This window comes from Tachyglossus aculeatus, chromosome 1 (assembly GCF_015852505.1).
Source record: "Tachyglossus aculeatus isolate mTacAcu1 chromosome 1, mTacAcu1.pri, whole genome shotgun sequence".
Taxonomy (NCBI): Eukaryota; Metazoa; Chordata; class Mammalia; order Monotremata; family Tachyglossidae; genus Tachyglossus; species Tachyglossus aculeatus.
The window spans coordinates 36,097,174-36,124,869 of record NC_052066.1 but is presented as its reverse complement, the minus strand read 5'-3'; the positions used below and the strand labels follow the sequence as shown (position 1 = coordinate 36,124,869).

The following is a 27,696-nucleotide window of genomic DNA, read 5'->3' as shown; positions in this document are numbered from 1 at the left end:
GGCACAAGCAGAAAGAGTGCTGAGTTTTAAGCTGCAAGGTGCTGCAGGGCCAAGTCCCAGCGTGATGGCTGGAGCTCTGCCGCCCTCTCCTGGCGCAATGGGGTCACTACTGTCCCTCCCCAGGCCCTCCCCGAAGCCTTCCTCCTCTCTCACAAGTGTCTCCTCCAAGACCGCACCTAAAAAAATCCGATTTTCTTTGGTTTCACTCACATCTAAGTGAGCCATAAATGGTGTCGATTTCCAAGTCAATTTCGCAACATCTTTTTAATGACATACACCCCCCGCCCCCCAAAAAAAAGAAAAAATTGTGCGCAGCATCCTCTCGTTTAGTGCAAATGTAACTCGGGTCCCCGTTGCAGCAAGCGGGTGGAAGATAGAGTCAGTCATCGGTGAGCGGCTACCTTGACAGCCATCAGGCCTCTGATGGGGGAAACCCAGCCAGGGTCTCTCTCGGCTAAGGAGCGGCTTCGAGACGATCCCATCGGAGCAAGTCTAAGAGACACCGCGGATCCATCCCTGTCCTTCATCCCGCCACCCGCATCCCCCGGCCCTCGGAAGCATCGGTTTCCAATCCTTTTTGCGGCTCCTCGTTTCGGATCTAAGGGCTTCGCTTTCGTCCCCGTGGGAACCGGAGGAGGCGACGGCAATGCTCGTTGTGGCCTTCACTAAAACTGTCACAGAGCAAATGAGGAAGGGAAGGAGATTGCAAATCGGATTTTTGTTTTGTTTTGTTTTCGTTCTGTTTAAAGTCCCGAGTGGTATCCTGGCAAGAGAAAAGTTTTGCAGGGTTCTGTCAACATCACAGTGCATTGAACTGATCATAAAATAGCTTTCGGTAACGTGGGAAATCAAACCAAAATCAGAAAGGGGCAGGGAGGAAGTGGCATAGCTGAAGTTTAAGGTTCAAGCTTTTGTCCTCTATATATATATATGTGTGTATTTTTTTCAAAACGTTTTATTAGGAAAGCTATACCAGACGCATAATCACTATACAATGATTAAACATTACCTTTACAATTTATAGTCACTGAAATTACAGAATAAATATATGCACATTGTTTTTGAATCTTTGTGTGTGTGTGTGTGAGAGAGCGAAAACATTAAAAGTGCTTTCCTACAAAGCTGTTAGTGATATATTCCAGTTGCTTTTTTTATATATTTTTGATATATATATATATATAAGAAAGTGCGGATGTCCTCCAAAAAATCTTGGCGTCAGGATGAAGTGTCACAAAGAGGTGGCTTATCCCTAGGTACGCGCTGTGTGTCACATCCTTTAAGTTGGTCGCTGGGGATGGGTTGGGGGTGGAATGGAACTTCCCTCAGCGGATGGGAAGGAAAAAACGCTGCGGTGATTTGGCGAAGAGAGAGGATGGGGGGAAAAGGGAGGGAAGGCGGGTGATCCCGAGCATGTGGCTCGGTGGATTGTTAAGGATGGGTGAGGGGGTGAGGGTGAGAGAGGAAGGGTGAAGGTTATGGGGGGGGAGAGAGAAGCGGAAGCGGTGGATGGGGAACTGTGCGTGTGTGTGTATGTATTTCTGTGTGTGCACGTGTTTTGAGTGTGTGTGTGCGTGTGTGTGTCTGTGTGTACACGTGCGTGTGTGTGTTTGTGTGCGGGAGAGAGCGAGAGACAAGAGAGTGACTGAGAACATTCGAGCAAGACCCGCCCCCTCCCTCCCCCTCTTGCAGTTTCCAGGCATGCAGCAAACTGCATCATCAATACATGTACAGAATCTGTGCCATGATGGGCGAGGAGAAAGAAAGCCACAGTGCTATCTTCCCCCCACCTCCCCTCCAAACAAAAGTAAACCCCTAAACGAAAAACAAGAAAAAAGAAAAAAAGTAAATTACTGCAAAAAAAAGACACATAGAATTTTACTCAATCAGGATCGATACAAAGATCCTCCATATACCTTATACATGGCACAGTCAAAGTCTCAAGTTTCAGTATAAAAAAATAATGATTGATAACATTTGCTGGCAAAAGTCTGCGAAGGCACTTCATTGATTAATGATCTGAGTATGACCCTTCCTCCGAAACACATCCGGGAGGGGGAGAGCACACATCTGTATTCTCTAGTTATCATGCGGATTTGTTCTGTCGGGGTGGGAGAGGGGTAAGATAGAGGGGGCTCGACAGGGGCCGGTTGGCGGGGAGGTGGGGGGGGTGGGCGTTAGGGAGATATTGATTTTTTTTTTAAAAGCGCTAACTTTTTTTTTTTTTCCATTCAGAACCTATAGGTTGTTTTCTCCAGGACTTCGAGGTAATCCGGCTTGGTTTGGAGTTTGGCCCTTAACTCGAGGTATTCGCTTTTTTGGGTTTGGTGGTCTGAGAAGCCCTTTCCAGCCGAGAAGAGAAGGGTTTCTTTGAGCCTGGCGTCCTGCTGTAAGTCTGGATATTGCATGCCAGGAGGGTGGACGTGCAGTTCCTTCAACTTGGGCACCGTGCTGTAGAGGCAGTCCACGAAGCCCACCATGCAGGGGGCCGGCTGGGGCCTCTCCCGGTCGAGGAACCCGCCGCCTCCGCCGCCGCCCCCACAGCCTCCCCCCGGGGGGAAGAGCACCACACCTCCGTTCTTCTCGTGGTGGCGGAACCCGGCCAAGTCTCCCGCCACGCTCCCCACCACCCCCGCCACGCCGCCGCCGCCGCCGCCGCCACCCCCCGCGGCGGGGCGGTGAGGGTGTGCGGGGTGTTGGTGGTTCCTGGTCACTATGGTGTTGAGCTGGGAGCTGGATACGGCCAGGGTCCACTCCTTCTCCTTCTCCAGCAAGGTCCGGTAGTTAGTGGGGTTCTCCTGGGCCGTCTCGGAAAACTGCTCCTCCGCCAGCAGGAGCTCGCCCACCCGAGGGGGCTGAGGCCCAGCGCCGCCCCTCTCGGGGCCGCCGGCCTCCTGGGCCCCCGCCGCCGCCTCCGCCTCCGCCGCCTCCTCCTCCTCCCGGGGCTTGTAGATGGGGTTGTTGCACATCTGGGTCACCGGGTGCGGGATGTAGTCGTACACGTGGCCCACGGAGGGGGCCTTCTCGGGCGAAGCCCGGCCGGGACGGCCGCCGCCCCCGCCGCCCCCGCCGCCGTCCCCGCCTCCGCCGTCCTCGAAGAGCCGGTGGCACTGCATCTGGATGCCCGTCAGGTCCACGCCCTCCTGCCGCTTGCGGAAGGGCAGCTTCTTGCGGCGCCGGCGGAGGACGAAGGCGAAGAGGCCCGCCGCGATGAAGACGGCGGAGAAGAAGAGCACGAGCAGGCTGAGGATCAGCACGGAGAGGGGCACGGCACCCCCGGGCGGCGAGAACTCCGAGGGCGAAGCGCCCGTGGGCCCCCCGGCCGGCGGCCGGCCCGCTCCCGGGAGCGCCGGGGAGGCTCCGGCCCCGGCGCCGGTGCCGCGCAGCATCTCCGGGCAGAGCGCTTCCAGCTCCACCGTGCGCACGTCGCGGCGGGTGAGGTTCTCGGGGCTGCCGCAGAGGACGTCGCCCACCACGCTGACGGAGCTGATGGTCTCCATCCACTGCTTCAGGGGCACCAGGTCGCAGGTGCAGTCCCAGGGGTTCTCGTTGAGGTCGATCTGCACGATGGCGTTCAGGTGCTCCAGGACCCCGGCCACGGGCAGGTAGAGGAAGTAGTTCTTGCGCAGGTTGAGCCGGGCCAGCGAGGTCCCCGCGAAGGCGTCCGTGGGCAGCTTCCGCAGCAGGTTGTTGTTGAGGAAGAGCAGCTTCAGGTTGGGCATGAGGCTGAAGGCCGCCGGCCGGATCTCCCGGATGACGTTGAACTCGAAGTACAGGTAGTGCAGGCTCTGCAAGCCCCGGAACATGCCCGGCGTGAGCCTCTCGATGTCGTTGCCGTTGAGGAACAGGCTCTTCAGGTTGGGCAGGTTGATGAAGGCCCCGTCCTGGACGTAAGAGATGCGGTTGTTCCCCAGGTGCAGGAGCTCCAGGGAGGAGAAGTTCCAGAAGTCGGACCGGTAGATCTTCTGAATCAGGTTGCTGCTCAGGTACAACTTCTTGGCGTTCAGGGGCCTGGGGAGGAGCTCCGAGATGTTGCTGAACCCCCTCTCTTTGCAGTTGACCGTCAGGCCCAGGTCGTTGATGTGCAAGCTGCAGATGCAGCCCGTGGGGCAGATGATGGGGATGGGGGGGCGGGTCTGGTAAGCGGCCACGGGCGGCTGGTTGGGCCCCGGGTACGGGCCCCGCGACGTCGGCGGCGGCTTGGGCGTCCGCGGCTGTTTGGTGGGCTTGGGCTGCCTGTTCGAGGACTTGTACTCGACCGAAGAGGCGGTGAAATGGACCGAGGACAGCATCGAGGAGGGCTTCGTGGGCCAGGTGTTCTCCTTGCTGGAGGACAGCTGGGGGATCCCCAGGCTGGCTTCCACCTCCGACTCCGTCAGCAGGGGACAGAGTTCCGCCTTCCGGATCTCCCGCAGGTCCTTACCGTGGAAGTGGAAGGGGGTTTCGCAGGTGATGTCGCCCACCAGGGCCGTGTAAGGGACGCGTTCCAGCCAGGTCTTCAGCTGCACGATCTCGCAGGTACAGTTCCAGGGGTTTTCTTCCAGCTGGATCTCCATCAGGGTCCTGCCAACGTGATCCAGCATTCCCCGGTAAGGGAGCACCTTCAGCCTGTTTCCCCGGAGGTCTAGGTGGGTCAGAGACACGGCCCTGAACAGGTTGGTGGGAAGGATGGGGATGAGGTTGTCGTTCAAGATCAGGACCCGCAATTTGCTCAGGTTTCGAAACGCCCCGCTTTCGATGCGCTTGATGACGTTGTAGTCGGCCTGCAGGTATTCCAGACTTTCCAGGCCCAGGAAAGTGTCGTTTCGGAAGATGTCTAATTTATTCTCGTGCAGGTACAACCTCTTTAAAACCTTAAGGCCGTTGAAGGCTCCCGACTGAATGTCCTGCAGTGCATTGTTCCCAAGGTTAATAGATACGGCATTGTTCAAGTGGAGGAAACTGTTGGTGTACAGTTTCCTCATGGAATTCCTCTGCAGATAAAGTTTAAAAGGTCTCGACCAGGACTCTGTGATCTGACTAATATTTGTAAATCCTTTACTGTCACAATGTATATGAAAAAGGCTCTCTTTCACTTCACAGTAACAGGGATCAAAGCAAGGCTCGTCTATTTCCTCTGAGTCCTCTATCAAGGGGATTGGTGTAGTCCATCCTAGAGCAAAAATTGTGCTTAGAAGAATTATCCACAACATCCTTCCTTTATGGAAAGCTTCTGCCGTAGAAGATTTCATCATTTGCGGTTGCTTACAAAACTGCAACAGAAATAAAAACGTACATTTTTAGCATGTCATCAGAAGAACCCCTGTCCTCAACTCCTACTTGTGGTGGCTTTTACGAGCCTTCAGAGAAGTTCGGCCACCGAACCGATGTGCGAAACAAACTAACAACATGGCTGAAGCTCAGAGTGGGTCCTGCACGCCGTCACTGAAATGTTTCAATTATGCATTTCCATCTCTTTCCCCTCCCAGATGACACTCGGTAAACGGCACCTAACGAAAGCAGCATTCCTCGGTTCCCTGGGGCAAACTGGAATCCGGAGGCGAGGGTGTCGACCGTGATGCAGGTTCAAATCTCGCCTGGTCTTCAGATCAGTACCACTGAGCACTCCGATGGCAGCTCACCTCTGTGCCCATCACGCCCGGCACTGACAACTAGAGAATCTCAGCACTACGCTGTCCCCATCACGCATCCAAAATGAAGCCCTCCTGGAAACGCGTTTCCACAAACTCTCCGGATCCCCACTAAGAGCTCACCAAAGTTACCGGGTTGGAGGGTGGTGAAATACTAAGATCTCAGGGCGTAGCCTCTATTTCGGTTGGCAGAAGGTTCAGGTTGTATCGAGAGCCCTGGCAGGAGAGAGGATTTTCTTGAGAAATGATTACGGCGTTCCTAATAAGAGTGAACGACGAGCCAACGGGAACTAGCCCCCTCGCCTACCAACACACAGACGACATGAGGTGTTGCGTGAACAGACCAATATCCACCACGTCTTCATTTCTATGCCTATTTAAAGCTCTCAGGAAAGATTAATCTTTTTTTCAAAGCACATGCCCGTGCGATTGGCTGATGTTCGGGGATAGTGACAGCTAAAGGCTGCTGAGTCTGGGAGTATCTATGTATTGAAATGCCTGCAAAGCCAGGCTTGGATTATGATATGTGTGCCCTCAAGCACACCGGGGAACCCCGTTCCAAACCGAGGGGTGCTCGAGATAGTTTAAAAAAATTAAAAAAAGAAAAGGGTGGGCAAAAACCTCGACACTTACCTGCCGATACAGATCTATCACACTATCACACAGTATAGAATTCAAAAGAAAGGCACCAGTCTTCTCCACTCGGATGAAACACATGCAATGCACTGATCTAATAATATGCAGCTCCTTCCTATATGGCTCCCCCTCTCCTCTAGATTTCTCCAATGTTTGGGAATCCATACATGAATAAATTATAATAATGCAGTTCATTAGATCGTCCTTCTCGAACCACTGAAATATCATTCAGAAATGCTACGTGTTTGTGTGTTTTATCAATAGCAATAAAAAGGAGCTTTTGGCATCTCCCTTCTTTCCCTCCCCCTCCTTCCTTCCCCTTCCTCATCCCCCTCCTCCAGCCGCCTCCCCCCCCCCGCCCCCAACCTCCCCAAGACACACATAAAGGAGATTTTTCATCAATCCTGCTTCTAACTTAGAAGCAGAAATCTGCGTTTATGGGGAAAATGGGGTAGGATAAACCTCATAATCAACTTGCAAATAATGCCCACGGCCATAGGGAAATGTAGATGCGAGAGCAAGCCAGGAGAAATAGACCTCATGCAATTAATTAATCAACGTATTTTTTTAAAAAAACAATAGCATTTACATGGAAAAGAGAGAAAATGAGGCTACATTGCAGTATCAGTCTTTCTTTGCAAAATATTGGATTCTACTTAAGTTGTCTCTTCAGCATCTATACTAAAATTATTTTTCTCTCTTTTTGGTCTCAGACTAGAAGAAAGGACCTGGAAATCTTTTTACTTACCTGTTTCGCAGGGGATTTTATAGCACATCTGAAAAAAAAAAGCTTGACTTTATGATTTGCTTCTCTCCTCTCTCTCTATTTCTCTCTCTTTTCTCTCTCTTTCCCTCCTCCCGCCGAGGCTAAAGCAAAAGGGGGTAAAAAAAAAAAAAAAGGCAAGCAAGTCTGAGACGTGCTGGGAATGCAATGGGCTCTTCAATGGGCTCCTTTAGGATGCAGAACTGCTGCTTGGCACACTCAATGGAGAAGGGAGGAGAAGGGGTCTGCTGCAGGCTCCGCCGCCGCTTTCTGGGTACCAGCAGCACATCATGGGAAGGGAGGGAGGAAGGGAGGGATGGAGGGAGGGAGGGAGGGAGGGAAGGAAGAAGGGAGGGAGGCTCAATCCCAGCGGAAGATCTCGGGCTTCTCTCGCGCTTGCTTTTTTTTTTCTCTCTCTATGTGTTGTTGCCCTGGATCAGGCTTTTCCACGTCATGAAAACGAGCTGCAAGAAGGGGAACAAATGAAGGGGGGACGCGCTTGGCACAGGATCGGGGGCGCGCGTCGGGAAGCCCTGACTACACAATTTTGTGTGTGTGTGTGTGTGTCCCTGTGTGTGTGTGTGTGTGTGTGTGTGTGTGTGTGTGGTTTTCCAGGGGAGGGGGCTGAAGGGGCGAAGGGAGGTTGGGAAACGGTCAGGCTGGGAAAGCCACGAGGAGAGGGAGAATGGTACCCAGGAATGGGTCGCATCCCTGGTTTCATTTGGATGATGATGATGATTTTCCCCCCATCCTTGTCGTCCTGGACCCTGGAGGCAGCAGTCCCGAGCCGGCAGGTGGGATTCCGGGGGGGCTGGGGGAGCCTGCCTCCTCCCGCTTCCCCCCACCCCCAAGCCCCCGGACCCAGGCTTCCCCCCCCCCCCCCCAACCCACAGCCCATCGCTGCGGGGAGAGAGGCCCGGATCGGTTTGGAGAGCAGAGGAGCATCGCGCATCTTTCCAGCAGGCAGAGGGCGAGGGAGGGAGACAGAGACACAGAGAGAGACAGAGACAGAGGGGGGGGGGACTTAACCCCTTCCCTGCTGCAGAGGGGCTCGGGAGGGCTCGGCGGGGCGGAGAGAGGAGATGCGGGGAGTTGCCCCGCTGGACCCCGGATTCCCCCGGATTCCCCCGGATTCCCGGGAAGACGACGAAGGATCCCGCGGCTGCCGCCTCTCCCGGGCTCCGAGCGGAGAGATGCGGCCGGGGAGAGAGCCAGCCCGCTGGGGACGCCAGGATTCCCCCGGGATCAAAGTTAGCAGGCAGGGACCCCGACCCCAAAACGGTCTGGAAAAGACCAAAACGCCTCCCCGGTGGAGCCTTCTCAGGCCCCGAAACCCGTACATCGGTAAGTCAGGCGCTCCTTCGACACCAACGACCGGCATCAGCGCTTAGAACAGTGCTTGGCACGTAGTAAGCGCCTAACTAATGCCATCGTTATTACTAAGAAATCAGCGTTGGCGCGACAGACCACGGTGGCTCTGCAGCCCGTTAGGGAAGGAAAATATTCGTGCTTACCAACACCGTCAGTTTGATCACTTTTTCCTCTCTCTCGCCTTAGCCTTATCTCCCCCTTCTCCCTCCCAATCAATCAATCAATCAATCAATCGTATTTATTGAGCGCATACTGCGTGCAGAGCAATCAATCAATCAATCGTATTTACTGAGCGCTTACTGTGTGCAGAGCACTGTACTAAGCGCTTGGGAAGTACAAGTTGGCAACATATACAGTCCCTACCCAACAGTGGGCTCACAGTCTAAAAGGGGGAGACAGAGAACAAAACCAACATACCAACACTGTCCTAAGCGCTTGGGAAGTACAAGTAGGCAACATATAGAGACGGTCCCTACGCAATAACGGGCTCACACGCTTCCAGAGCCTCGTCGAGGGGCCTGGAAGAGGCGAGGCCAGCCACTGTGCCCATCGATCCAACCCATGCACCTTTCCTGCACCCTTCTGACTTCAGGCCGGGCCAGGGTTTCAAGGATTTCTCCAAGACCAGTGACCTCCCGAGCAACGAGGAACGTCAGACGCCCCGGAATCCGGTCCTGATTTCCAAGGGGATGGAAAATGATCCTCCAAAGGGGCTCCCACGTGAGCTACAGGGATCCAACCGTCCAAGGCCTTGTTGTCCATTTGCTCTCTAGGGTGGCGGGTCTCCGGGGTGAGGGGGCGTGGGGATGGAAGGTGGGGCGACGCTGGGGTTGGTGTTAAAAGTTGGAAAGGACAAAGGCCTCTTGGAGCTCCGACGCATCCCACCCTTACCCCTGTGCCCTCCTCCTCGATCTGCTTAGGGGGAAAAGAAAACACTTTTCCCTGCCAGTCCATTCTCCTGGACTTGTGAGGGGGAGGCGTGACGGGGTAGAAAAAAAGGGGGGGATCTGAGGCCCATCACGACTCTTTGAACCACGAGATCTCTCCGGGGCTAAATGAAATGCTTCAATATGGAAGCAGAACAGCACCTCATCGGGGAAATCATTAGAATGCTGCATCATTCATTCTCCCAAACGCTTTGAGCCCCCACAGACCCCTCCCCGATCCGTTATTATCCAGCAAAACGCACTAGTTAGCTTTCAGGGTGGAAAAGTATGTTTTTGTGAAACCCCATCAGCAAGCGGATTTTCATAATGCGAATCCACCCCTAAAGACACAGCTAGATAGAGGCCGATGAGGTCGAAGGAGAATCTAACCACAGCACCAACCATCTGACTTTCCCACCCCTCCCTGGCCTATTTTTCAGAGCCGGTTTAGCGTTTGCCCTAATTAAAGGAGTTATAACCAGCCTCCTCCGGCCTCGCCTCGCCGGTTCAGCCTCGCAGTTCAGCCACCAGCACACGCAAAACCGCTCGAAGCCCGCGGATCCGCGCATGGAACAGCAGGACTGTGCACCCGCGGGATTCCTAACGGGAAGTTTAATTAGGTAAGTAGGAAAAGATCACAGGTAATACCTATCCGTGCGGCGCGCTAAAGATGCCCGGGATTTGCTCTGAGCGGCTGCACTGGGCGAGATGCGAACTCTTTAGGAAGATGCTTTGTATCCATAACGCTTTCTCTTCCTCCGGCCAGCAACTTTTAGGAACGCCACCAGAATGAGGCTTGTAATCCTTTTAAGGGCTTCCACCTCGGAGTCTTGCAGATGAGCTAAAAGGGGGGAAACGGTGGCAGCCCACCGTTAGGAAAGCTTTGCACGCACCTACCACCGTGATCCTCAGCTGGAAAACCGGCTCCCGGCCCCATCTTCGAAGGTCCTCCACCTCTGGAGGGATTTAAGTTTCCAAGGACGACATTCGCTTTATTTTCCGTCTCTTAGAGACAGCCTGAAGTCCTGGGGGTCCGGGAGTACCGTTGATTTAATCGGTCCTGAAACGTTTCTGGTTTTTTTGTTTGTTTGTTTTTCCCCCCTCACCTTTCCAAAGGATGTCACTCCTCTCACCGTGCAATCCCCTGCCCGGAGTCTCCTTCAGTCCACGGGAGGTGAAGGGAAAAACGCCTCCCACTTCGCTTCCCGACGTATCCTTTCCTCGTGGCCCTGGGGAGGGCGGGCAGGGACGTGGGAAAGGGAGGAGGTGGGAAGGGAGAAGAGGCCGCTATTTATCCCGGCTTGTGGAATGACGCCGAAGAGGGGTGGGAGGGGGGGAGGAGTGGAGGGAGAAAGAAGAGCTGACCGGGCCTGAGAGGCGAAATTCTGCTATTTCGACTTGGGCTGCCGCGGGCAGAGCAGCAGAAGACAGAGGAGGCTCAGCGAGTAGGCTGGCTGGACCGCTTCCACGCTCTCCATCCTTCAGCCGCTCCAGCCAAGGAGAGCCCGGGAAGGGGGCGGGAGGAGAAGGAGGGGGGCGTTGGGTGTGTGTAGCCGTCTGTTTGTGTCTGTGTGTTGTTGGGGGGGGGGGGGGGGCGAGGACCCGGGGGCCGCCTCGAAGTCTGCCCTGCTTCAAAGGGGCCCAAGAAATAACAAAAAAACCCCAGTGCCATTAGATGGTACTCACCGCCCACTGTCCCTAAAACTGTTCAAGGGAACTCGCGTCTGGAGGGAGGATGGAAGAAACGACAGACACCCTTGGAGCCAGATCCAAACCCGCCCCTCTTCCCTATCCTCCCCCCAGTCCCTTCCAACACCATCCCCCAGCCCCTTCCCCTACCCCCCCCAAAAAAAAACGGGCTAACTACAGTCCCTTGGGCCTGCCTCCCTACAGCCCGTCTCAGCCTGGACCATAATCCAAACCTCCTCCTCCTCCTTATCCCCCAGCTTTTCCTCCCCCTCCTCCTCCTTTCCTCCCCCTCACTAACCGGGCAAAACAGGTGCCGTAACCCTCCTCCTCTCCCCCTCCTCCACATCTCAGCCACAAACCCCAGGGGAGAGGGAATTGGGCAATTCCTGCTTCCAGAATAGGATCCCACTCCTGGGGGTCAGAAAAAAAGTGACCTCGGGGGGTGGAGACGGGCAGCTGGGCCTCTGTCCTGGGGAATGCTAGGCTCGGCCTAGGTCTTTTCATATCTAGTTTCGTAAGAGCGATGACTCTTGGGGGAAATAAAATGAGAGCACAGCAGTAACCGGCGGACGGTCTGTTTAGTGGGAACATCTGAGCTGTTTTATTTTTGTGGGTGGAATCGCTAAAACGCCTCCGAGGCCCTCTCCTGAGGATTTGGCCTTCTGTAACCTCGGAGCAGCGGATAAAGCGATGACAGTTTGAAAAGGGATCTATTTCCTCCTGGGCTCACACTTGCTAAAAGGGGGAAGAAAAGAGTGAGGGGAGTAGGGTGAGAATCTACAGCACCATTGTCGTGACCCTTTAGTCAAGGGCGCTTAAACAATGATCGCACCTTCGTGAAAGTATTATAACAGCATTATATATCCACTGGAGGCGACCATTCTCCCGCTGCAGTCACACTAATGCAGTCATTTTAATGCTCCATTCAATCTGCAGTGTAAACCAAAGCGTCCTCTTTTAATAGACCCCTTTCATAAGCAACTATTTTGGGAGAGGGAGGAAAGTCTTCTGCTCAACTCTCAGACTGAAGAGCAAGAAGTAGTCCGGGTAATAATCTCGATATCTTTAGCCTGTCCTTTTATAAAGACGAGGCAATAAATCGTACAAGGCAGAGAACTTGAGTGACTACTATAATTATAGATGTAAAAAGGAATCTACCCATATTTTTAAAGGTCTTCAAAGAAACTACTTCACCACTTTCAAAAATACTTTCATCCATTTTTAGAAACGTTTAACACACCCAGAGGGACACTATTTCAGCTTCTAGACTGATATCCCCTACAGTCTCCTATTGCTATGAGTAGGAAATATGGTTTGCTTATCGTTTTTGATTTATCACATTATTATATGACTATTACTAGACTCTCTTCAGCAGGTTCAAAATTCAGGTCATCTTTGGGTCTTGTATGAATTTGTTTTTCGGGAAGCAGACTATAAGACTTAATGTTGTAGAGTGTTTTTTTTTTTTTTAATTGGAAGAAAAAAAATCCAACATCAATAGTATCCAGGAACCTTCTTTCTTTTTTTTCTTTCCTTTCTTTCTTTCCTTCTTTTTTGTCAAAATGTATTACTGAGGCTTAAATTTATTTTAAGACAAAATGGAATTTTTCAGTTTTGGAAATTTCAGAATCGCAATCAGCATTTTAGCATATTGTTTAATGACGATTGTTATTGTGACCTAGAACACACTGAAAGAACAGGGTGATAACGTAGAAGTTCAACATTCTTTCAGCCCATCTGATACAATTCTTAACTGTCTCATTTTAATGTTTTCTAGAGTAACATGATTTACTAGGTGTAATTTGTTCCATGCTGGCTAATATTGGAAATGAAAGAACATTTGAATTAGTTTTCACTCCCAAAAGGTCAAATTCACATTTCAACTAAACACATTTTAGGGACAGATTTTTGTCATTGTCCCATTTCAAGCTGTTTTTAAGATATGCAAAATTAATCACAGTGTTGATTATTATACATTGTCATTTTACATCATCTGACCTAGATTAGATTACAACCCTCACCACCTTCAAAGATATCCTAAAATCTCATATCCTCCAAGAGACCCTCCCCAGCTATATTTTTCTAGCCCATTATAGGTGTTCATTTTGGGCTAATCCCTCCTTATCTATAAATATTTAGTTGCATTGTGAACAATGACTAGGTACAGAAAACTTCCAAAACAAGCTTGGGGTCCGAGCCTTAAGATCTAAGGGAGATTAGGAAGACGTGACTAAATGGATTAAAATGAATCTAATGGACACCACTATACCTTTATGTTGATTCCTTTTTGTTTAGTCCCCTGGAAATTCACATTTTTGTGGGGAAGCCCTGCTGTTGGCCCTGGAGAGAGCACTGGCCTGGGAAATCAGGAGACATGGGTTCTAATCACAGTTTTATTAGATGTGGGCAGGGAGTGTGTCTGTTATCTTGTATTCTCCTGAGCACTTAGTACTCTGCACACAGAAAGCACTCAATAAATGCAGTTGATTGATTGATTGACTGACTGATCGATTGATGTTGGCTCATGTTGGCCAAGCCACACCACATACCACTCAAAATGTGCTGTAGCTCTGTCTGGGTACTCACTCATTGTACTTCTTCCCACAGTAGGAACATGACAGATGGGGGGAAAGAATGTAGTAGGTAATAGCTTTTATAGAGTGCCCACTGGGTGCATTGCATTGTAGTGTGAGATATGCTGCCCCATAATCAGTTCCTCTGAGCAGAATTTTGGTCATGAAGTCTCGACACTCAGACTTACGTGATTGCGTTGTACTCTCCCAAGCATTTGGTACACAGTAAGTGCTGAATAAATATGAGTGATTAGACCGATTGATGTACTTGATGGGAGATGCCATCATTTTTGGATGGTGAAATCTTTTGGCTGCAAATTTTCTGTGGGCAGAGATTTGTGACATGGTGAGCCATGGCTACTTATCCACCTCGGCATCCAACAGAATGTCCTTACCTTTGACTTTAGGTCATTCAATCAGCTTGCCTACTCCTACCTATCTTGCTGATTTTGTCTCCCCCTTCTAGACTGTGAGCCCACTGTTGGGTACGGACCGTCTCTATTTGTTGCCAATTTGTACTTCCCAAGCGCTTAGTACAGTGCTCTGCACACAGTAAGCGCTCAATAAATACAATTGATTGATTGATTTTCTGCTACAACCTGGCCCACGCCCTTCAGTCCTGTAATGCCAACCAATTCATGCACATTCCTTTCTTTGGCCTGGAATTCCCTCCTGCTTTCTATCTGACAGACCACCACCCTCCCTACTTTCAAAGACATCCTAAAATTACAAATCCTCCAAGAGGCCCTCCCCAACTAATCCCTAATTTTCCCAACTCCCTCTCCCTTCTATGTTATCTAGGCACTTGGATACATACCCTTTAAGCACTTAATTTTCACCCCCACCCTCAGCCCCACAGAACTTATGTACAAAACACCAGTATTTATTGATCAGTTACTGTGTGCAGAATACTGTACTAAAAACTTGGGAAAGTACAATGCAAGAGAGTTGTAAACACATTCCCTGTGTAACCTTATGCTCCACCATTTCTCTGTCTGTAATGTATTTCAATTTTCCCTATCTGTAATTGATTTCAATGCCCTCTAAACTGTAAGCTCCTTGTGGGCCGAAATACTATCTACCAACTCTATTGCATTCTCCCAAGTGCTTAGTAGAGTGCTCTGCACACAGTAAGTGCTAACTAAATATGATTGGTTGTTGAGTGACATGAGGATTGTACTATCTCCATGTGGATTTGGGCTAATCCCCACTGCATCTGTATTTGGGGTACCAGTGTCTGCCTCATCATTTTGCAGGTGCTAGGAATGAAGTCAGTTTATTACTTTTAATAATTATGATTGATAGCTATTAAAGGCTTACCATGTGCCAAGCACAGTGTCTGCCCCACGTGGAACTCACAGTTTAAAAGAGAGGAAGAGAAGGTATTTTATCACCATTTTACAAATGAAGAAACTGAAGCAAAGAAAAGTTAAGTGGCTTGCCCAGTGTTAAACCAGGAAAGTGGCAGAGAGGGAATATAACCCAAATCTCCAGACCTCCGCCCATGCTCTGTCCACAAAGGCACACTGCCTTGGATGGGACCCTCATCTGGTTTTTTCAATCTTTAGCTGAAATGTCAGTTTTGGCCTCTTCCTCCTGGACAATGCTGTGGGAGAGAGCAAGGGGCTGTAACAGAAATTCATTCATTCATTCATATTTATTGAGAGCTTACTGTGTGCAGAGCCCTGTACTAAGTGCTTGAGAGAGTACAATACAACAATAAACAGACACAGTCCCTGCCCACAAGGAGCTCACAGTCTAGAGTAGAAGGCTTTCTATTCTTCTTCATTATAATCAATCGCTCAATCAATAATATTCGTTGAGTGATTGCTCTGGGCAGAGGTCTGAACTAAGTGCTTGGAAAGTACAGTAGGGCAAATAGACCTGATCTCTGCCCTCAAAGAGCTTACGATCTAATGCACAAAATGGGCATTAAATACATTACAAGAAAGAGAAGCAACTAGGTATAAAGATATGTACCTAAGTGCTTTGGGTTGGATGTAGTGAGTCTCTAAATTGCTTGGGAGAAAGGACTCAAGTTCATAGTTGGTGCAGTGGGGAGGGAAATTGACATGCATGCCATCCAGTTTAATATTTAAATGTTATCATGCAACCTACTTTATTTACAAGAATAAACCTCTACAAATGTCACAGAGTCCAAAAAACGAGATCACTTTTAGAAGCACATACATGACTTCCAAAGTTAAAGAAAAAAGAGCAGGCTTAAATTGCACCAAATTATTGGCCTGCTTTTTGACATATACATACAGGTAAAATATGAGTGAGTGAAGAGCACATACTTTTTGTGGCAACGAGGTTAGGATATGAGTAGAAAAAATCAGTGACTGTGAACATACTCAGAAGGAGGAATACAGGGTGGCAAGAGATGTTGTTAGTCATTTTTCAAGAATTATTAGGTGTCCCAGACAACAACTAGCTTCAGAATAGTCTTTACATACAATAGTTTGTCTCAGAGGTATTGTTCTCTGTAAGTTCCTCAGTGGTCAACAGCTTGAATTTTACATGGCCTTTCTGAAGAAGGAAGTTTGAATATAAGGTGAGGGTAACTTTGCTCTTGAAGGTGGAAACTATGCAAATTTCACTCATTCATTCATTCAGTCCTTTTATTGAGCACTTACTGTGTGCAGAGCACTATACTAAGGGCTTGGAAAGTAAAATACAGCATAAAATGGAGACAATTCCTGCCCACAATGGACTTACAGACTAGAGGGGAGGAGACAGACATCAAAACAAGTAAACAGGCATCAATATAAATAAGTAGAATTATAGATATATACATACAAGCCTAAGTGCTTTGGGGGGTCAGGGGGAGGGGAGGGAAGAGCAAAGGGATCGAATTGAGGTGATGCAGAAGGGAAGGGGAGCTGAGGAAAAGGGGGTTTAGTCTGACAAGGCCTCTTGGAGGAGGTGAGCCTTCAGTAAGGTTTTGAAGGGGGGAAAGAGTGATTGTTAAGGGGATTTGAGGATGGAGGGCATTACAGGCTAAAGGTAGGATGTGGGCCAGGAGTCAGTGGTGAGACAGGCGAGGTCGAGGCAGAGTCAGAAGGTTAGCACCAGAGGAGTGGAGTGTGTGGGCTGGGATGTAGAAGGAGAGAAGGGAGGTGAGGTGAGAAGGGAGGTGAGTTAAGAAGGGGCAAAATGCGGGAGAGAATTAAAGCCAATAGCGAGGAGTTTTTGTTTGATAAGGAGGTAGATAGGCAACCACTGGAGATTTTTGGGTGGAGGAGGGGGTGAGATGCCGTGAACGCTTTGTAGAAAGATAATCCAGGCAGCGGAGTGAAGTATGGGCTGAAGTGGGGAGAGACAGGAGGTTGGGAAGTTAGAAAGGATGCTGATGCAGTAATCCAGTCAGATAGGATGAGAAATTGTACTAACATGGTAGTGGATGGAGAGGAAAGGGTGGATCTTGGCATTGTTGTGAAGATGAAACGTCAGAATTTGGGGACAGTTTGGATATGTGTGGCGAGTAACAATAATAATAATAATGGTATTTGTTAAGCATTTACTATGTGCCAAGCACTTTTCTAAGCACTGGGGGACATACAAGATAATCAGGTTGTCCCACGTGGGGCTCACAGTCTTAATCCCCATTTTACTGATGAGGCACCTGAGGACCAGAGAAGTGAAGTGACTTACCCAAAGTCACAAAGCTGATAAGTGGTGGAGATGGGATTAGAACCCACGACCTCTGACTCCCAAGCCCGTGTTCTTTTCACTAAGCCATACTGCTTCTCTATCACTTAGGTTCTCTTCCATTTAGCCATGCTGAATGAGAGAGTGGAGTCAAGGATGACACCAAGGTTATGAGCTGGTGAGACGGGAAGGATGGTTGTGCCATCTACAGTGATGGGAAAGTCTGGGAGAGGACAGGGTTTAGGAGGGAAGATAAGGAGCTCTGTCTTGGACATGTTGAGTTTGAGGTGGTGGGAGGACTTCCAAGTAGAGGGGTCCTGAAGGCAGGAGGAGATGTGAGCCTGGAGGGAGGGAGAGAGAACAGGGAAGGAGATTTAGATTTGGTTGTCATCTGCGTAGAGATAATACATTAAGGCGTGGGAGCGAATGAGTTCTCCAAGGGAGTAAGTGTAGATGGAGAATAGAAGGGGACCAAGAACTGAACCTTGAGGAACCTCTACAGTTAGGGGATGGGAGGGAGAGAAGGAGCCTTTGAAGAAGACTGAGCATGAACTGCCGGAGAGATCAGAGAAGCCAAAGATAGTTAGCATGTTGAGGAGAAGGGGATGGTGCACAGTGTCAAAGGCAGCTGAGAGATTGAGGAGGATTAGGAAGTAGGAGCCATTGGATTTGGCAAGAAGGTGGTCATTGGTGACCATTAAGAGGGTGGTTTCAGTGGAAAGAAGGGGGTGGGAGCAGTGTGGCTCAGTGGCAAGAACCCGGGCTTGGGAGTCAGAGGTCGTGGGTTCTAATCCCGTCTCCACCACTTGTCAGCTGTGTGACTTTGGGCAACTTCTCTGTGCCTCAGTTACCTCATCTGTAAAATGGGGATTAAGACTGTGAGCCCCGTGTGGGACAATCTGATAACCTTGTATCTCCCCAAGCACTTAGAGCAGTGCTTGGAACATAGTAAGTGCTTAACAAGTACCATAATTATTATTATTATTATTGGAGGGGGTCTAGGAGAGAATTGGAGGTGAGGAATTTGAGGCAGTGAGTGTAGATGAGTCGCTCAAGGAGTTTGAAGAGAAAAGGTAGGAAGGAGATGGGGTGATTACTGGAGGGGGCTGAGGGGGTCAAGATTTATGGGATGGGGGAGATATGGCTCAGTGGAAAGAGCACGGGCTGTGGAGTCATGGGTTCAAATCCCGGCTCTGCCACTTGTCAGCTGTGTGACTTTGGGCAAGTCACTTAACTTCTCTGGGCCTCAGTTCCCTCATCTGTAAAATGGGGATGAAGACTGTGAGCGCCCTGGGGGACAACCTGATCACCTTGTAACCTCCCCAGTGCTTAGAACAGTGTAAGTATGCACATAAATGCTATTATTATTATTATTATTATTATTGTTATGTGGGCATGTTTGAAACTGGGGAGGAAGAAGCCGTTGGATTGTGAATGGTGGAAGATGGTAGTTAAGGATCAAAGGAGGGAAGAAGCAAGAGTTTTTATAAGGTGTAAAGGAATGGGACCCGATGTGCACGTGGAGGGGATGGCACTTGAGTGGAAGCAGGAGCTCTCCTCTGGAGATACTGCTGAGGAGAATGGGAAAGTTGAAAAGGGGGCCGAGAGGAAGAGGGATTGAGGAGGGGGAATTTTCTGACATTCTAACGTTCCGAAAACCTTTTTGCTATCCTCGGTCCAGGTGCACGTACCTATGGCTAAAGGCATATAAATGAAAGGTACAACATCCATTCAAATGTCAAGTTGAAGGATCAGATTCAATATATTTTTGTTGTTTCATGTAATGAGAGTGAGAATTTTGCCTCATCTGGCAAAAGAGAATGAGGAACTGTTAAGCACATTTTTAAGATCTTTGCATGGTGAATAATGTCAAAAGGTAATGTCACATTTGAATGCTTTAATTATAGTTTCACATACTTGGGGGTATGAACAGGATGGAATGATCTCTAAAATTCTGCTTTCAATTGATAAGCCAAAGCAATAAATATACAAACAAAATGTTCTTTTGAGGTACTCAAATATAACAACTCTGCCTGGAAACACATACATTTACTACTTACCGATACTCATTGCAATCCACATACGGCAGTTTTACAGTGAAAGGAATACCCAGTTACCAATTTTACTGATGAAGTCTCCTGCCTGAAACAATGAACTAGCCTCAAATTTAGACTTCAGAACTGAGAAAATCCACAAAGGAATGGACTGTAGTGATAGCGGTTTATTCAGCTCCACTTGTATGCTCTCTTCCTCCCAGTCATTTTTCTCTGGGGCACAGAGAGTACAAAGAATGAGTAGGCAGGCAGGAATGCAATACACTGAAGTAGAAGCAGCATTGAGTAATAATAATACTTCCTCGTGTCTCTCTCCACTTCAATCCATACTTCATGCTGCTGCCCGGATTATCTTTGTCCAGAAACGCTCTGGGCATATTACTCCCCTCCTCAAAAATCTCCAGTGGCTACCAATCAATCTGCGCATCAGGCAGAAACTCCTCACCCTGGGCTTCAAGGCTGTCCATCACCTCGCCCCCTCCTACCTCACCTCCCTTCTCTCCTTCTACTGCCCAGCCCGCAACCTCCGCTCCTCCACCGCTAATCTCCTCACTGTGCCTCGTTCTCGCTTGTCCCGCCATCGACCCCCGGCCCACGTCATCCCCCAGGCCTGGAATGGCCTCCCTCTGCCCCTCCGCCAAGCTAGCTCTCTTCTTCCCTTCAAGGCCCTATTGAGAGCTCACCTCCTCCAGGAGGCCTTCCCAGACTGAGCCCCTTCCTTCTTCTCCCCCTCGTCCCCCTCTCCATCCTCCCATCTTACCTCCTTCCCTTCCCCACAGCACCTGTATATATGTATATATGGTTGTACATATTTATTACTCTATTTATTTATTTATTTATTTATTTATTTTACTTGTACATTTCTATCCTATTTATTTAATTTTGTTGGTATGTTTGGTTCTGTTCTCTGTCTCCCCCTTTTAGACTGTGAGCCCACTGTTGGGTAGGGACTGTCTCTATGTGTTGCCAATTTGTACTTCCCAAGCGCTTAGTACAGTGCTCTGCACATAGTAAACGCTCAATAAATACGATTGATTGATTGATTGATTAATACTACTAATAATAATGATGACATTTATTAAGTGCTTACAATGTGCAATTGGGATTTGAACCCATGACCTCTGACTCCAAAGCCCGTATTCTTTCCACTGAACCACGCTGCTTGCACAGTCCTGGGAGTCAGAAGGCCATGGGTTCTAATTCCGGCTCCGCCACTTGTCTGTTGTGTGACTTGGGGCAAATCACTTCACTTCTCTGTGCCTCAGGTACCTGATCTGTAAAATGGGGATTGAGACATGGGACGGGGACTGTGTCCAACCTGATTGGCTTGTAACCACCCAGCACTTAGTACAGTGCCCGGCATATAGTAAGCGCTTAACAAGTACCATAATTATTATTAGTATAATTATTATTATTAAGTGTATGCCAAATTGTTTTGATATGCCAGTCCCGTTAGTGGCTGAAGTGATCGCTACATAGTGTTAATGTGTGCTGCAGCGTTGGAACTTGGTGGGTGATTTTCTTGGTAGCCGCTACCTTCTTTACCATCTACGGAGGCTAGATGTTTGCCTTCTGAGTTTGTCCACCATGCTCAAAACCTCAGTGATTTATCAGCCAGAAACCTTCACCACTGATCGCATAACCCCAGTAGGCATTCCCCTACTTTCATCGATCTCATCTATCTCGCAGCTGACCCCTTTCCCATGTCCTCCCCCTAGCCTGGAATTCCTTCCCCCTCCATATGCGCCAGACCACCACTCTCTCCACCTTCAAAACATTACTAAGGTCACATCTCTTAGAGAAGCAGCATGGCTCAGTTGAAAGAGCACAGGCTTTGGAGTCAGAAGTCATGGGTTCAAATCCCAGCGCCACCAATTGTCGGCTGTGTGACTTTGGGTAAGTCACTTAACTTATCTGTGCCTCAGTTCCCTCATCTTTAAAATGGGGATTAAGACTGTGAGCCCCCGGTGGGACAACCTGATCACTTTGTTACCTCCCCAGCACTTAGAACAGTGCTTTGCATGTAGTAAGTGCTTAAGAAATGCCATTATTATTATTATTATTATTGTTATTATCTCTTCCAAGAGACCTTCTCTGATTAAGCCCTATTTTCCCCAGCTCGCTCTCCCTTCTGCCTCATCTGTACACTTAAATCTGTGACCTTTGGATACTTGATATTTGCTCCACCCCCAACCCCATGGCACTTATGTACATATCTTTAAATTATATATTATGTATCATTTATTTATTCATATTAATGTCTCCTTATCCCTGGAGTCAGTCTCTTTGCAGGGACCAATGCCAGAAGTATTTTTTCACTAGTCCATCTTTCCCTGGGAGTACTTTAAAATTAATGGAGATAAGTATGGATTATTTTCTCACCTTTTAACATTAGATGCTTACAATAGCAGTAATAATAATTGTTATGATATTTGGTAAGTGTTATGTGCCAGTCACTGGTCTAAGAGCTAGAGTAGATATAAGATAATCTTAGAAGCAGCGTGGCTCAGTGGAAAGAGCACAGGCTCGGGAGTCAGAGGTCATGGGTTCAAATCCTAGCTCTACCAATTGTCAGCTGTGTGACTTTGGGAAAGTCACTTAACTTCTCTGGGCCTCAGTTACCTTATCTGTAAAATGGGGATTAATACTGTGAGCCCCACGTGGGACAACCTGATCACCTTGTATCCTCCCCAGCACTTATAACAGTGCTTTGCACATAGTAAGTGCTTAACAAATGCCATCATTGTTATTATTATCATTTCCTGTCGCACATGGGGCTAATAGTCTAAGTAGGGAGAACAGGCCCTGAATCTCCATTTTACAGATGAAGAAACGGAGGCACAGAGAATTTAAGTGACTTACCAAAGGTTACACAGGACGAAATTGGAAGAGCCAGGATTAGAACCCAGACCCTCTGACTCCTCTGTCTTCCAGGATTCTGCTCTTTCTACTTGACCATGCTACTTCAATTAGCAACAATTTGTAAATTAAAGGTGGATTCACGCATTGTAGAGAAGAAATCCTTAGTATATGACAAACAACCAAGCACAATAGGTTCTAAACTACATAGTGCATAGCATTTCATATTTTCAGGACTACATCTGTGATATTAATGTAGAAAGGAATTACCACAAGTTCCTGAATAGCAATATGAATATCTCACCTGCTCCAAGAGGCCTTCCCAGACTGAGCCCCCTTTTTCCTCTCCTCCTCCACATCCCCCCACCGACCCTACCTCCTTCCCCTCCCCACAGCATCCCTATATATGTTTGTACAGATTTATTACTCTATTCATTTTACTTGTACATATTTACTATTCTATTTATTTTGTTAATGATGTGCATTTAGCTTTAATTCTATTTGTTCTGACGACTTGATACCTGTCCACGTGTTTTGTTTTGTTGTCTGTCTCCCCCTTCTAGAATGTTGTTGGGTAGGGACCGTCGCTCTGTGTTGCCAACTTGTACTTCCCAAGCACTTAGTACAGTGCTCTGCACACAGTAAGCACTCAATAAATATGATTGAATGAATGAATATCTAAATAGTCAACATCTATATTGCTAAAAGTTATGAGGAGAATCATTCTGAAGACCTCTGGGGCAGAAAATCAGGGAAGATACCCAGACATGGGTTGCAGGAAGAGGGAAAAAGAGCTGGGAAAGCATGACACCAGTATTTTGATCTGTCCCTCCCTAAACTCACCTGGACTGGTTTTCTCCACCAGCTACTGCTTAATAATAGCTCTCATTTTGTTGTTGTTGTTGTTGTTGTTATTATTTTTCCAGCGCTTACTGTACTAGTTCTGTGTTAGATGTAAGCTAATCAGGTTGGACATAATCCATGTGTCCATAGGGCTTGCATTCTTAATCCTCATTTTACAGATGAAGTACTCCTGCACAGAGAAATTAAGTGATTTGCCCAAGATCAAAGTGGCAGAGCTGGGATTCGAATCCAGGTCTTTCAGATTCCCAGGCCTGTGTTCTATTCAATAGGCTCCACTGCTTCTTATCCTTACTCTATAGCTCCTACCACTGCTATACTGTGGTCAGTAATCTAAAAAACAGATAATACTTTGATGGTATCCATGGGACTGTTAATCTGCATACAAAATTCTTCAGCAACCATAATCACATATATGCAATTACTTTCTACATTGGGGAAAATAGCTATTGAACCTATATTTGAGGTATACATTTGAATCACCAGTTTTATCAATCAGTCAATCAATGGTACTTATTGAGTACTTGCTGGGTGCAAAGCACTTTACTAAGCACTTGGGAAAGTCTAGTTTTATAGAGTTGGGGACACTCTGGCCCACAAAAAACTTACAGTCAACTCGGAGAGATAGACATTAAAATAAATTAGAGATGGGGGAAATAGTAGAACATGATTATATTTACATTCATTCATTCATTCAATCGTATTTATTGAGCACTTACCGTGTGCAGAGCACTGTACTAAGCACTTGGGAAGTACAAGTTGGCAACATATAGAGATGGTCCCTACCCAACAGCGGGCTCACGGTCATGAATCCTATGGGCCAGGGATGAATATCAAAGTCAGTCAGTCAGTCAAGTGTGTTTATTGAGCACTTACTGTGTGCAGAGCACTTTATAAAACATTTGGGACAGTACAGTGAAACAATAAAAAAGACACATTTCCTGCCCAAGGAAAGAGTGTGGGCTTGGGAGTCAGAGGACTTGGGTTCTAATCCCAGCTCCACCACTTGTCTGTGAAGCCACTTCGCTTCTCTGTGCCTCAGTTCCCTCATCTGTAAAATGGAGATTAAGACTGTGAGCCCCACTCAGGACAACCTGATTACCTTGTTGTATTGCATTGTACCTTTAGTGTTGTATTGTCTCTCTTTTATTGCTGTATTGTACTTTCCAAGTGCTTAGAACAGTTCTTGGCACATAGTAGGCGCTTAACAAATACCATCATTATATCCGAATGCAGAGTTGATGGAGAAGGGAAGGTGGATAAGGGAAATGGGGACTTAAAGAAGACCATTAGTAGGAGATGTGATTTTAGAATTTTTGAAGGGGGGGAGAGTGGTGGACTGTCAGATATGATGGAAGAAGAAACTACAGGCCAGAGGGAGGACATAGGCCAGGGACCAGTGGAAGGATAGACGAGATTGAGATACGGTGAGTGGGTTGGCGTTAGAGGAGTGAAGTAGTCAGAGTTCAGCCAGGTAAGGAGATAGTTGATTGAGTGCCCTAAAGATAATAGTAATGAGTGTTTGTTTAAGGCAGAGGTGGATGGGCAACCATTGGAAGTTTCTGAGGAATGGGAAGATGTGGATTGAATGATTTTTGAGAAAAATGATCCAGAAAGCAGAGAAGTATGGATTGGAGAGGGCAGAGACAGGAGGCAGGGAGGTCATCAAGGAGGCTGAAGTAGTATTTAAGGCAGAAAATGACAAGTGCTTGGATTATTCATTGATTCGTTCATTCGTTCTCAATCGTATTTATTGAAGAGAAGCAGCGTGGCTCAGTGGAAAGAGCACAGGCTTTGGAGTCAGAGGTCATGGGTTCAAATCCCGGCTCCACCACATGCCTGTTGTGTGACCTTGGGCAAGTCACTTAACTTCTCTGAGCCTGTTACCTCATCTGTAAAATGGGGATTAAGACTGTGAGCCCCATGTGGGACAACTTAATCACCTTGTATCCCCCCCCAGCGCTTAGAACAGTGCTTTGCACATAGTAAGCGCTTAACAAATGCCATCATCATTATTATTATTATTGAGCACTTACTGTGTGCAGAACACTGTACTAAGCACTTGGAAAGTACAATACAGCAGTAAAGAGAGACAATACAAATCTAGAGACAATCCCTGCCCACATGGGCTCACAGTCTGGCGGGAGGAGGCAGACATCAAAACAAGTAAACAGGCATCAATATAAATAAGTAGAGTTATAGATATATACATAAGTGCTGAGGGGCAGGGATGGGGGAAAGAGCAAAGGGAGTGAGTCGAGGTAACGTGGAGGGGAGGGGGAGCTGAGGAAAAGGGGGTTTAGTCTGGGAAGGCCTCTTGGAGGCGGTGAGCCTTCAGTAGGGCTTTGAAGGGGGGAAGAGTGATTGTTTGGCAGATTTGAGTAGGAAGGGTGTTCCAGGCCAGAGGTAGGACATGGGCCAGGGGTTGGCAGAGAGACAGGTGAGATCAAGGCACAGTGAGAAGGTTAGCACCAGAGAAGTGGAGTGTGTGGGCTGTGATGTAGAGGGAAAGAGGAGAGGAGAGGGTGGATTCTAGAGTTGTTGTGAAGGTAGAACCAAAATAGTTTCATGACATTAAATATGTGGGTTAAATGAGAAAGATGGGTCATTGAGAATACCAAGGTTATGAACTTGGGAGAAAAGGAGGGTGGTAGTGTTGTCTATGGTGATAGGAAAGTCAGTCAAGGAGAGAGATGAGTTGGAAGATGAGGAGTTCTGTTTTGAACATGTTAGTTTCAAGGTGTCAGTGGAATAAAATGGGTATTCATGAATATTGGAGATGTTCCCAAAGTAGTAGAACACATAAACCTTCAACAAATTGCCTATTTAAGATGACTTTATCTTGAAGAAATATAAAGGAGAGATTAATTCAAAAGATTGACTTCATTTGGATCCAAATGTTCAGCCATTCAGATCTATGTTTCAAGGGAAAGAAAACATTTTCTCAAACCATTTACAAGATAGCACAGTGTTTTTAATTATATACTGGAGCATACTTGATAACTCAGCTTTTTGTTTCCTTGTTACAATAAAAGAAAATTATAAATGAACAGCACCTTATGTACTTACAGAAAACTGTTAGCATTCAAGAGCAGATAATTTAACAAAGTGCACTAACCTTAAATGGCCAATTGCAGTCAAAGATTTAAAAGCACTTTTAAAACTAATTATCAGAGTGTTTTCAGTAGTGGACAAGTATCTCAGAGATGGAAAAAAAGTCAAGCGAATAGTGGAGTCATAAACTCCCAAACTGAATTCTGTTGTCTTTCCAAAGTAAAACATAGCTTGTTCATCATTTATACCTTCTAGAAAATGTTTTACCAAATACTTAAAGGTGTAAGAAGATGATTTGTATGTTTCAAATTAGAAAGAGAAAAATAAAATAAGGCTTGAGAAAAGCGAAGCAAAACTACAAAGAGTATTTAGAAATAGGGACTAAGTAAAGTAAAAGAGAACTATTTCATTTCATTCATTCAATCGTAATTATTGGTGCTTACTTTGTTCAGAGCACTGTACTAAGTGCTTGAAAAGTACAATAAAGCAATAAAGAGAGACAATCCCTGCCCACAATTGGTTCACAGTCTAAAGGGGGAAGATAGACATCAATACAAGTAAACAGGCATCAATATAAATAAATAGAATTGTAGATTTATACATATATACATAAGAGCTGTGGGACGGGAAGGGGGGAAGGACAAAGGGAGCCAGTTGAGGTGACATGGAAGAGAGGGCAAGCTAAGAAAATGACTAATTCATTTGGAGATGCAGAGATGATTGTCATAGAACAGAAGTGATACTGAGTGGTGAAATTATATACTTTAAGAACCCTTACTTCATATCGCATATGCCATGCTAAATAATTTGCATGCAGGTGTCTCCTTAAATATATGTTTCCCCTTGGGAAGCATCATAGGTTAGTGGAAATTGCAGGATTTGGGGAGTCAGAGGATCTGGGTTCTAATCAAAGAACCAAAGAGGGTATTCCAAAATGAGGACAGCCCAGCTAGGACTTCTAAAACAGATAACAAGGTTGGTGAAGACAGCAGTCACTACCAAGACAATGGCCTGTTGGGTTATGGCACTTCCGAACTGCATCAGCAACATGCTACAGTCACATTAGTGGTTAAAAAAAGAACAATCCACGAACTTTGGAATATCCTGTATCCTTGTTCACCAACTTGCTTATTGAACTCCATGCCCCAATAGGAACCTAAGTGGCAGGGATAGAAAGAGCAGTGGTGCTGGGCAAACCACATCATTCTAGACTGTAAATTTGTTAAGAGCAGTGCATGTGTCCATTAATTCTGTAGTACTGTACTCTCTCAAACAGTTCTGTGTTCTGGACATAGTAAGGACTCAATAAATACCACTCATTGATTGATTAATAGATTCCCTACTATTAATCCCTACTACTTTCCCATCACTGTAGACAGCATCGCCATTCTCTCTGTCTCACAAGCCTGTTGCCTTGGCGTTAATCCTAGGTTCATCTCATTCAACCCACATATTCAATCTGTCACCAAATCCTGTCAGCTCCACTTCCACAACGTTGCTAAAATCCTCTCTTTCCTCTCCATCCAAACTGCTACTATGTTAATCCAAGCTATCATTTTAACCCACCTTGATTACTGCATCAGCCTCCTTCCTGGCCTTCCTGTCTTCTGTCTCTCCTTACTCCAGTCC

At 47.4% G+C, this 27,696-nt stretch overlaps 1 protein-coding gene across 5 annotated transcripts; it reads right to left on the bottom strand.

Moving 5' to 3' along the window:
- Positions 1 to 921: 921 nt before the first annotated feature.
- Positions 922 to 10,544, bottom strand: SLITRK3 (SLIT and NTRK like family member 3). Of its 5 annotated transcripts, none has more exons than XM_038752792.1 (2): positions 10,457 to 10,544; positions 922 to 5,249 (listed from the first exon to the last, which is right to left on the bottom strand). In XM_038752792.1, the coding sequence occupies exon 2, from the start codon at positions 5,229 to 5,231 to the stop codon at positions 2,229 to 2,231; it is 3,003 nt and encodes a 1,000-aa protein (XP_038608720.1). In that variant the 5' UTR covers positions 5,232 to 5,249; positions 10,457 to 10,544; the 3' UTR covers positions 922 to 2,228. The 5 variants fall into 5 exon arrangements, with proteins under 5 accessions (XP_038608720.1, XP_038608688.1, XP_038608695.1 ...); XM_038752760.1 differs by having other exon boundaries at positions 9,972 to 10,519; XM_038752767.1 differs by having other exon boundaries at positions 10,217 to 10,519.
- Positions 10,545 to 27,696: the final 17,152 nt, after the last annotated feature.

Coding starts and splice junctions, on each gene's coding strand:
- SLITRK3 (XM_038752792.1), bottom strand. CDS start 5,231: ATGATGAAATCTTCTACGGCAGAAGCTTTCCATAAAGGAAGGATGTTG.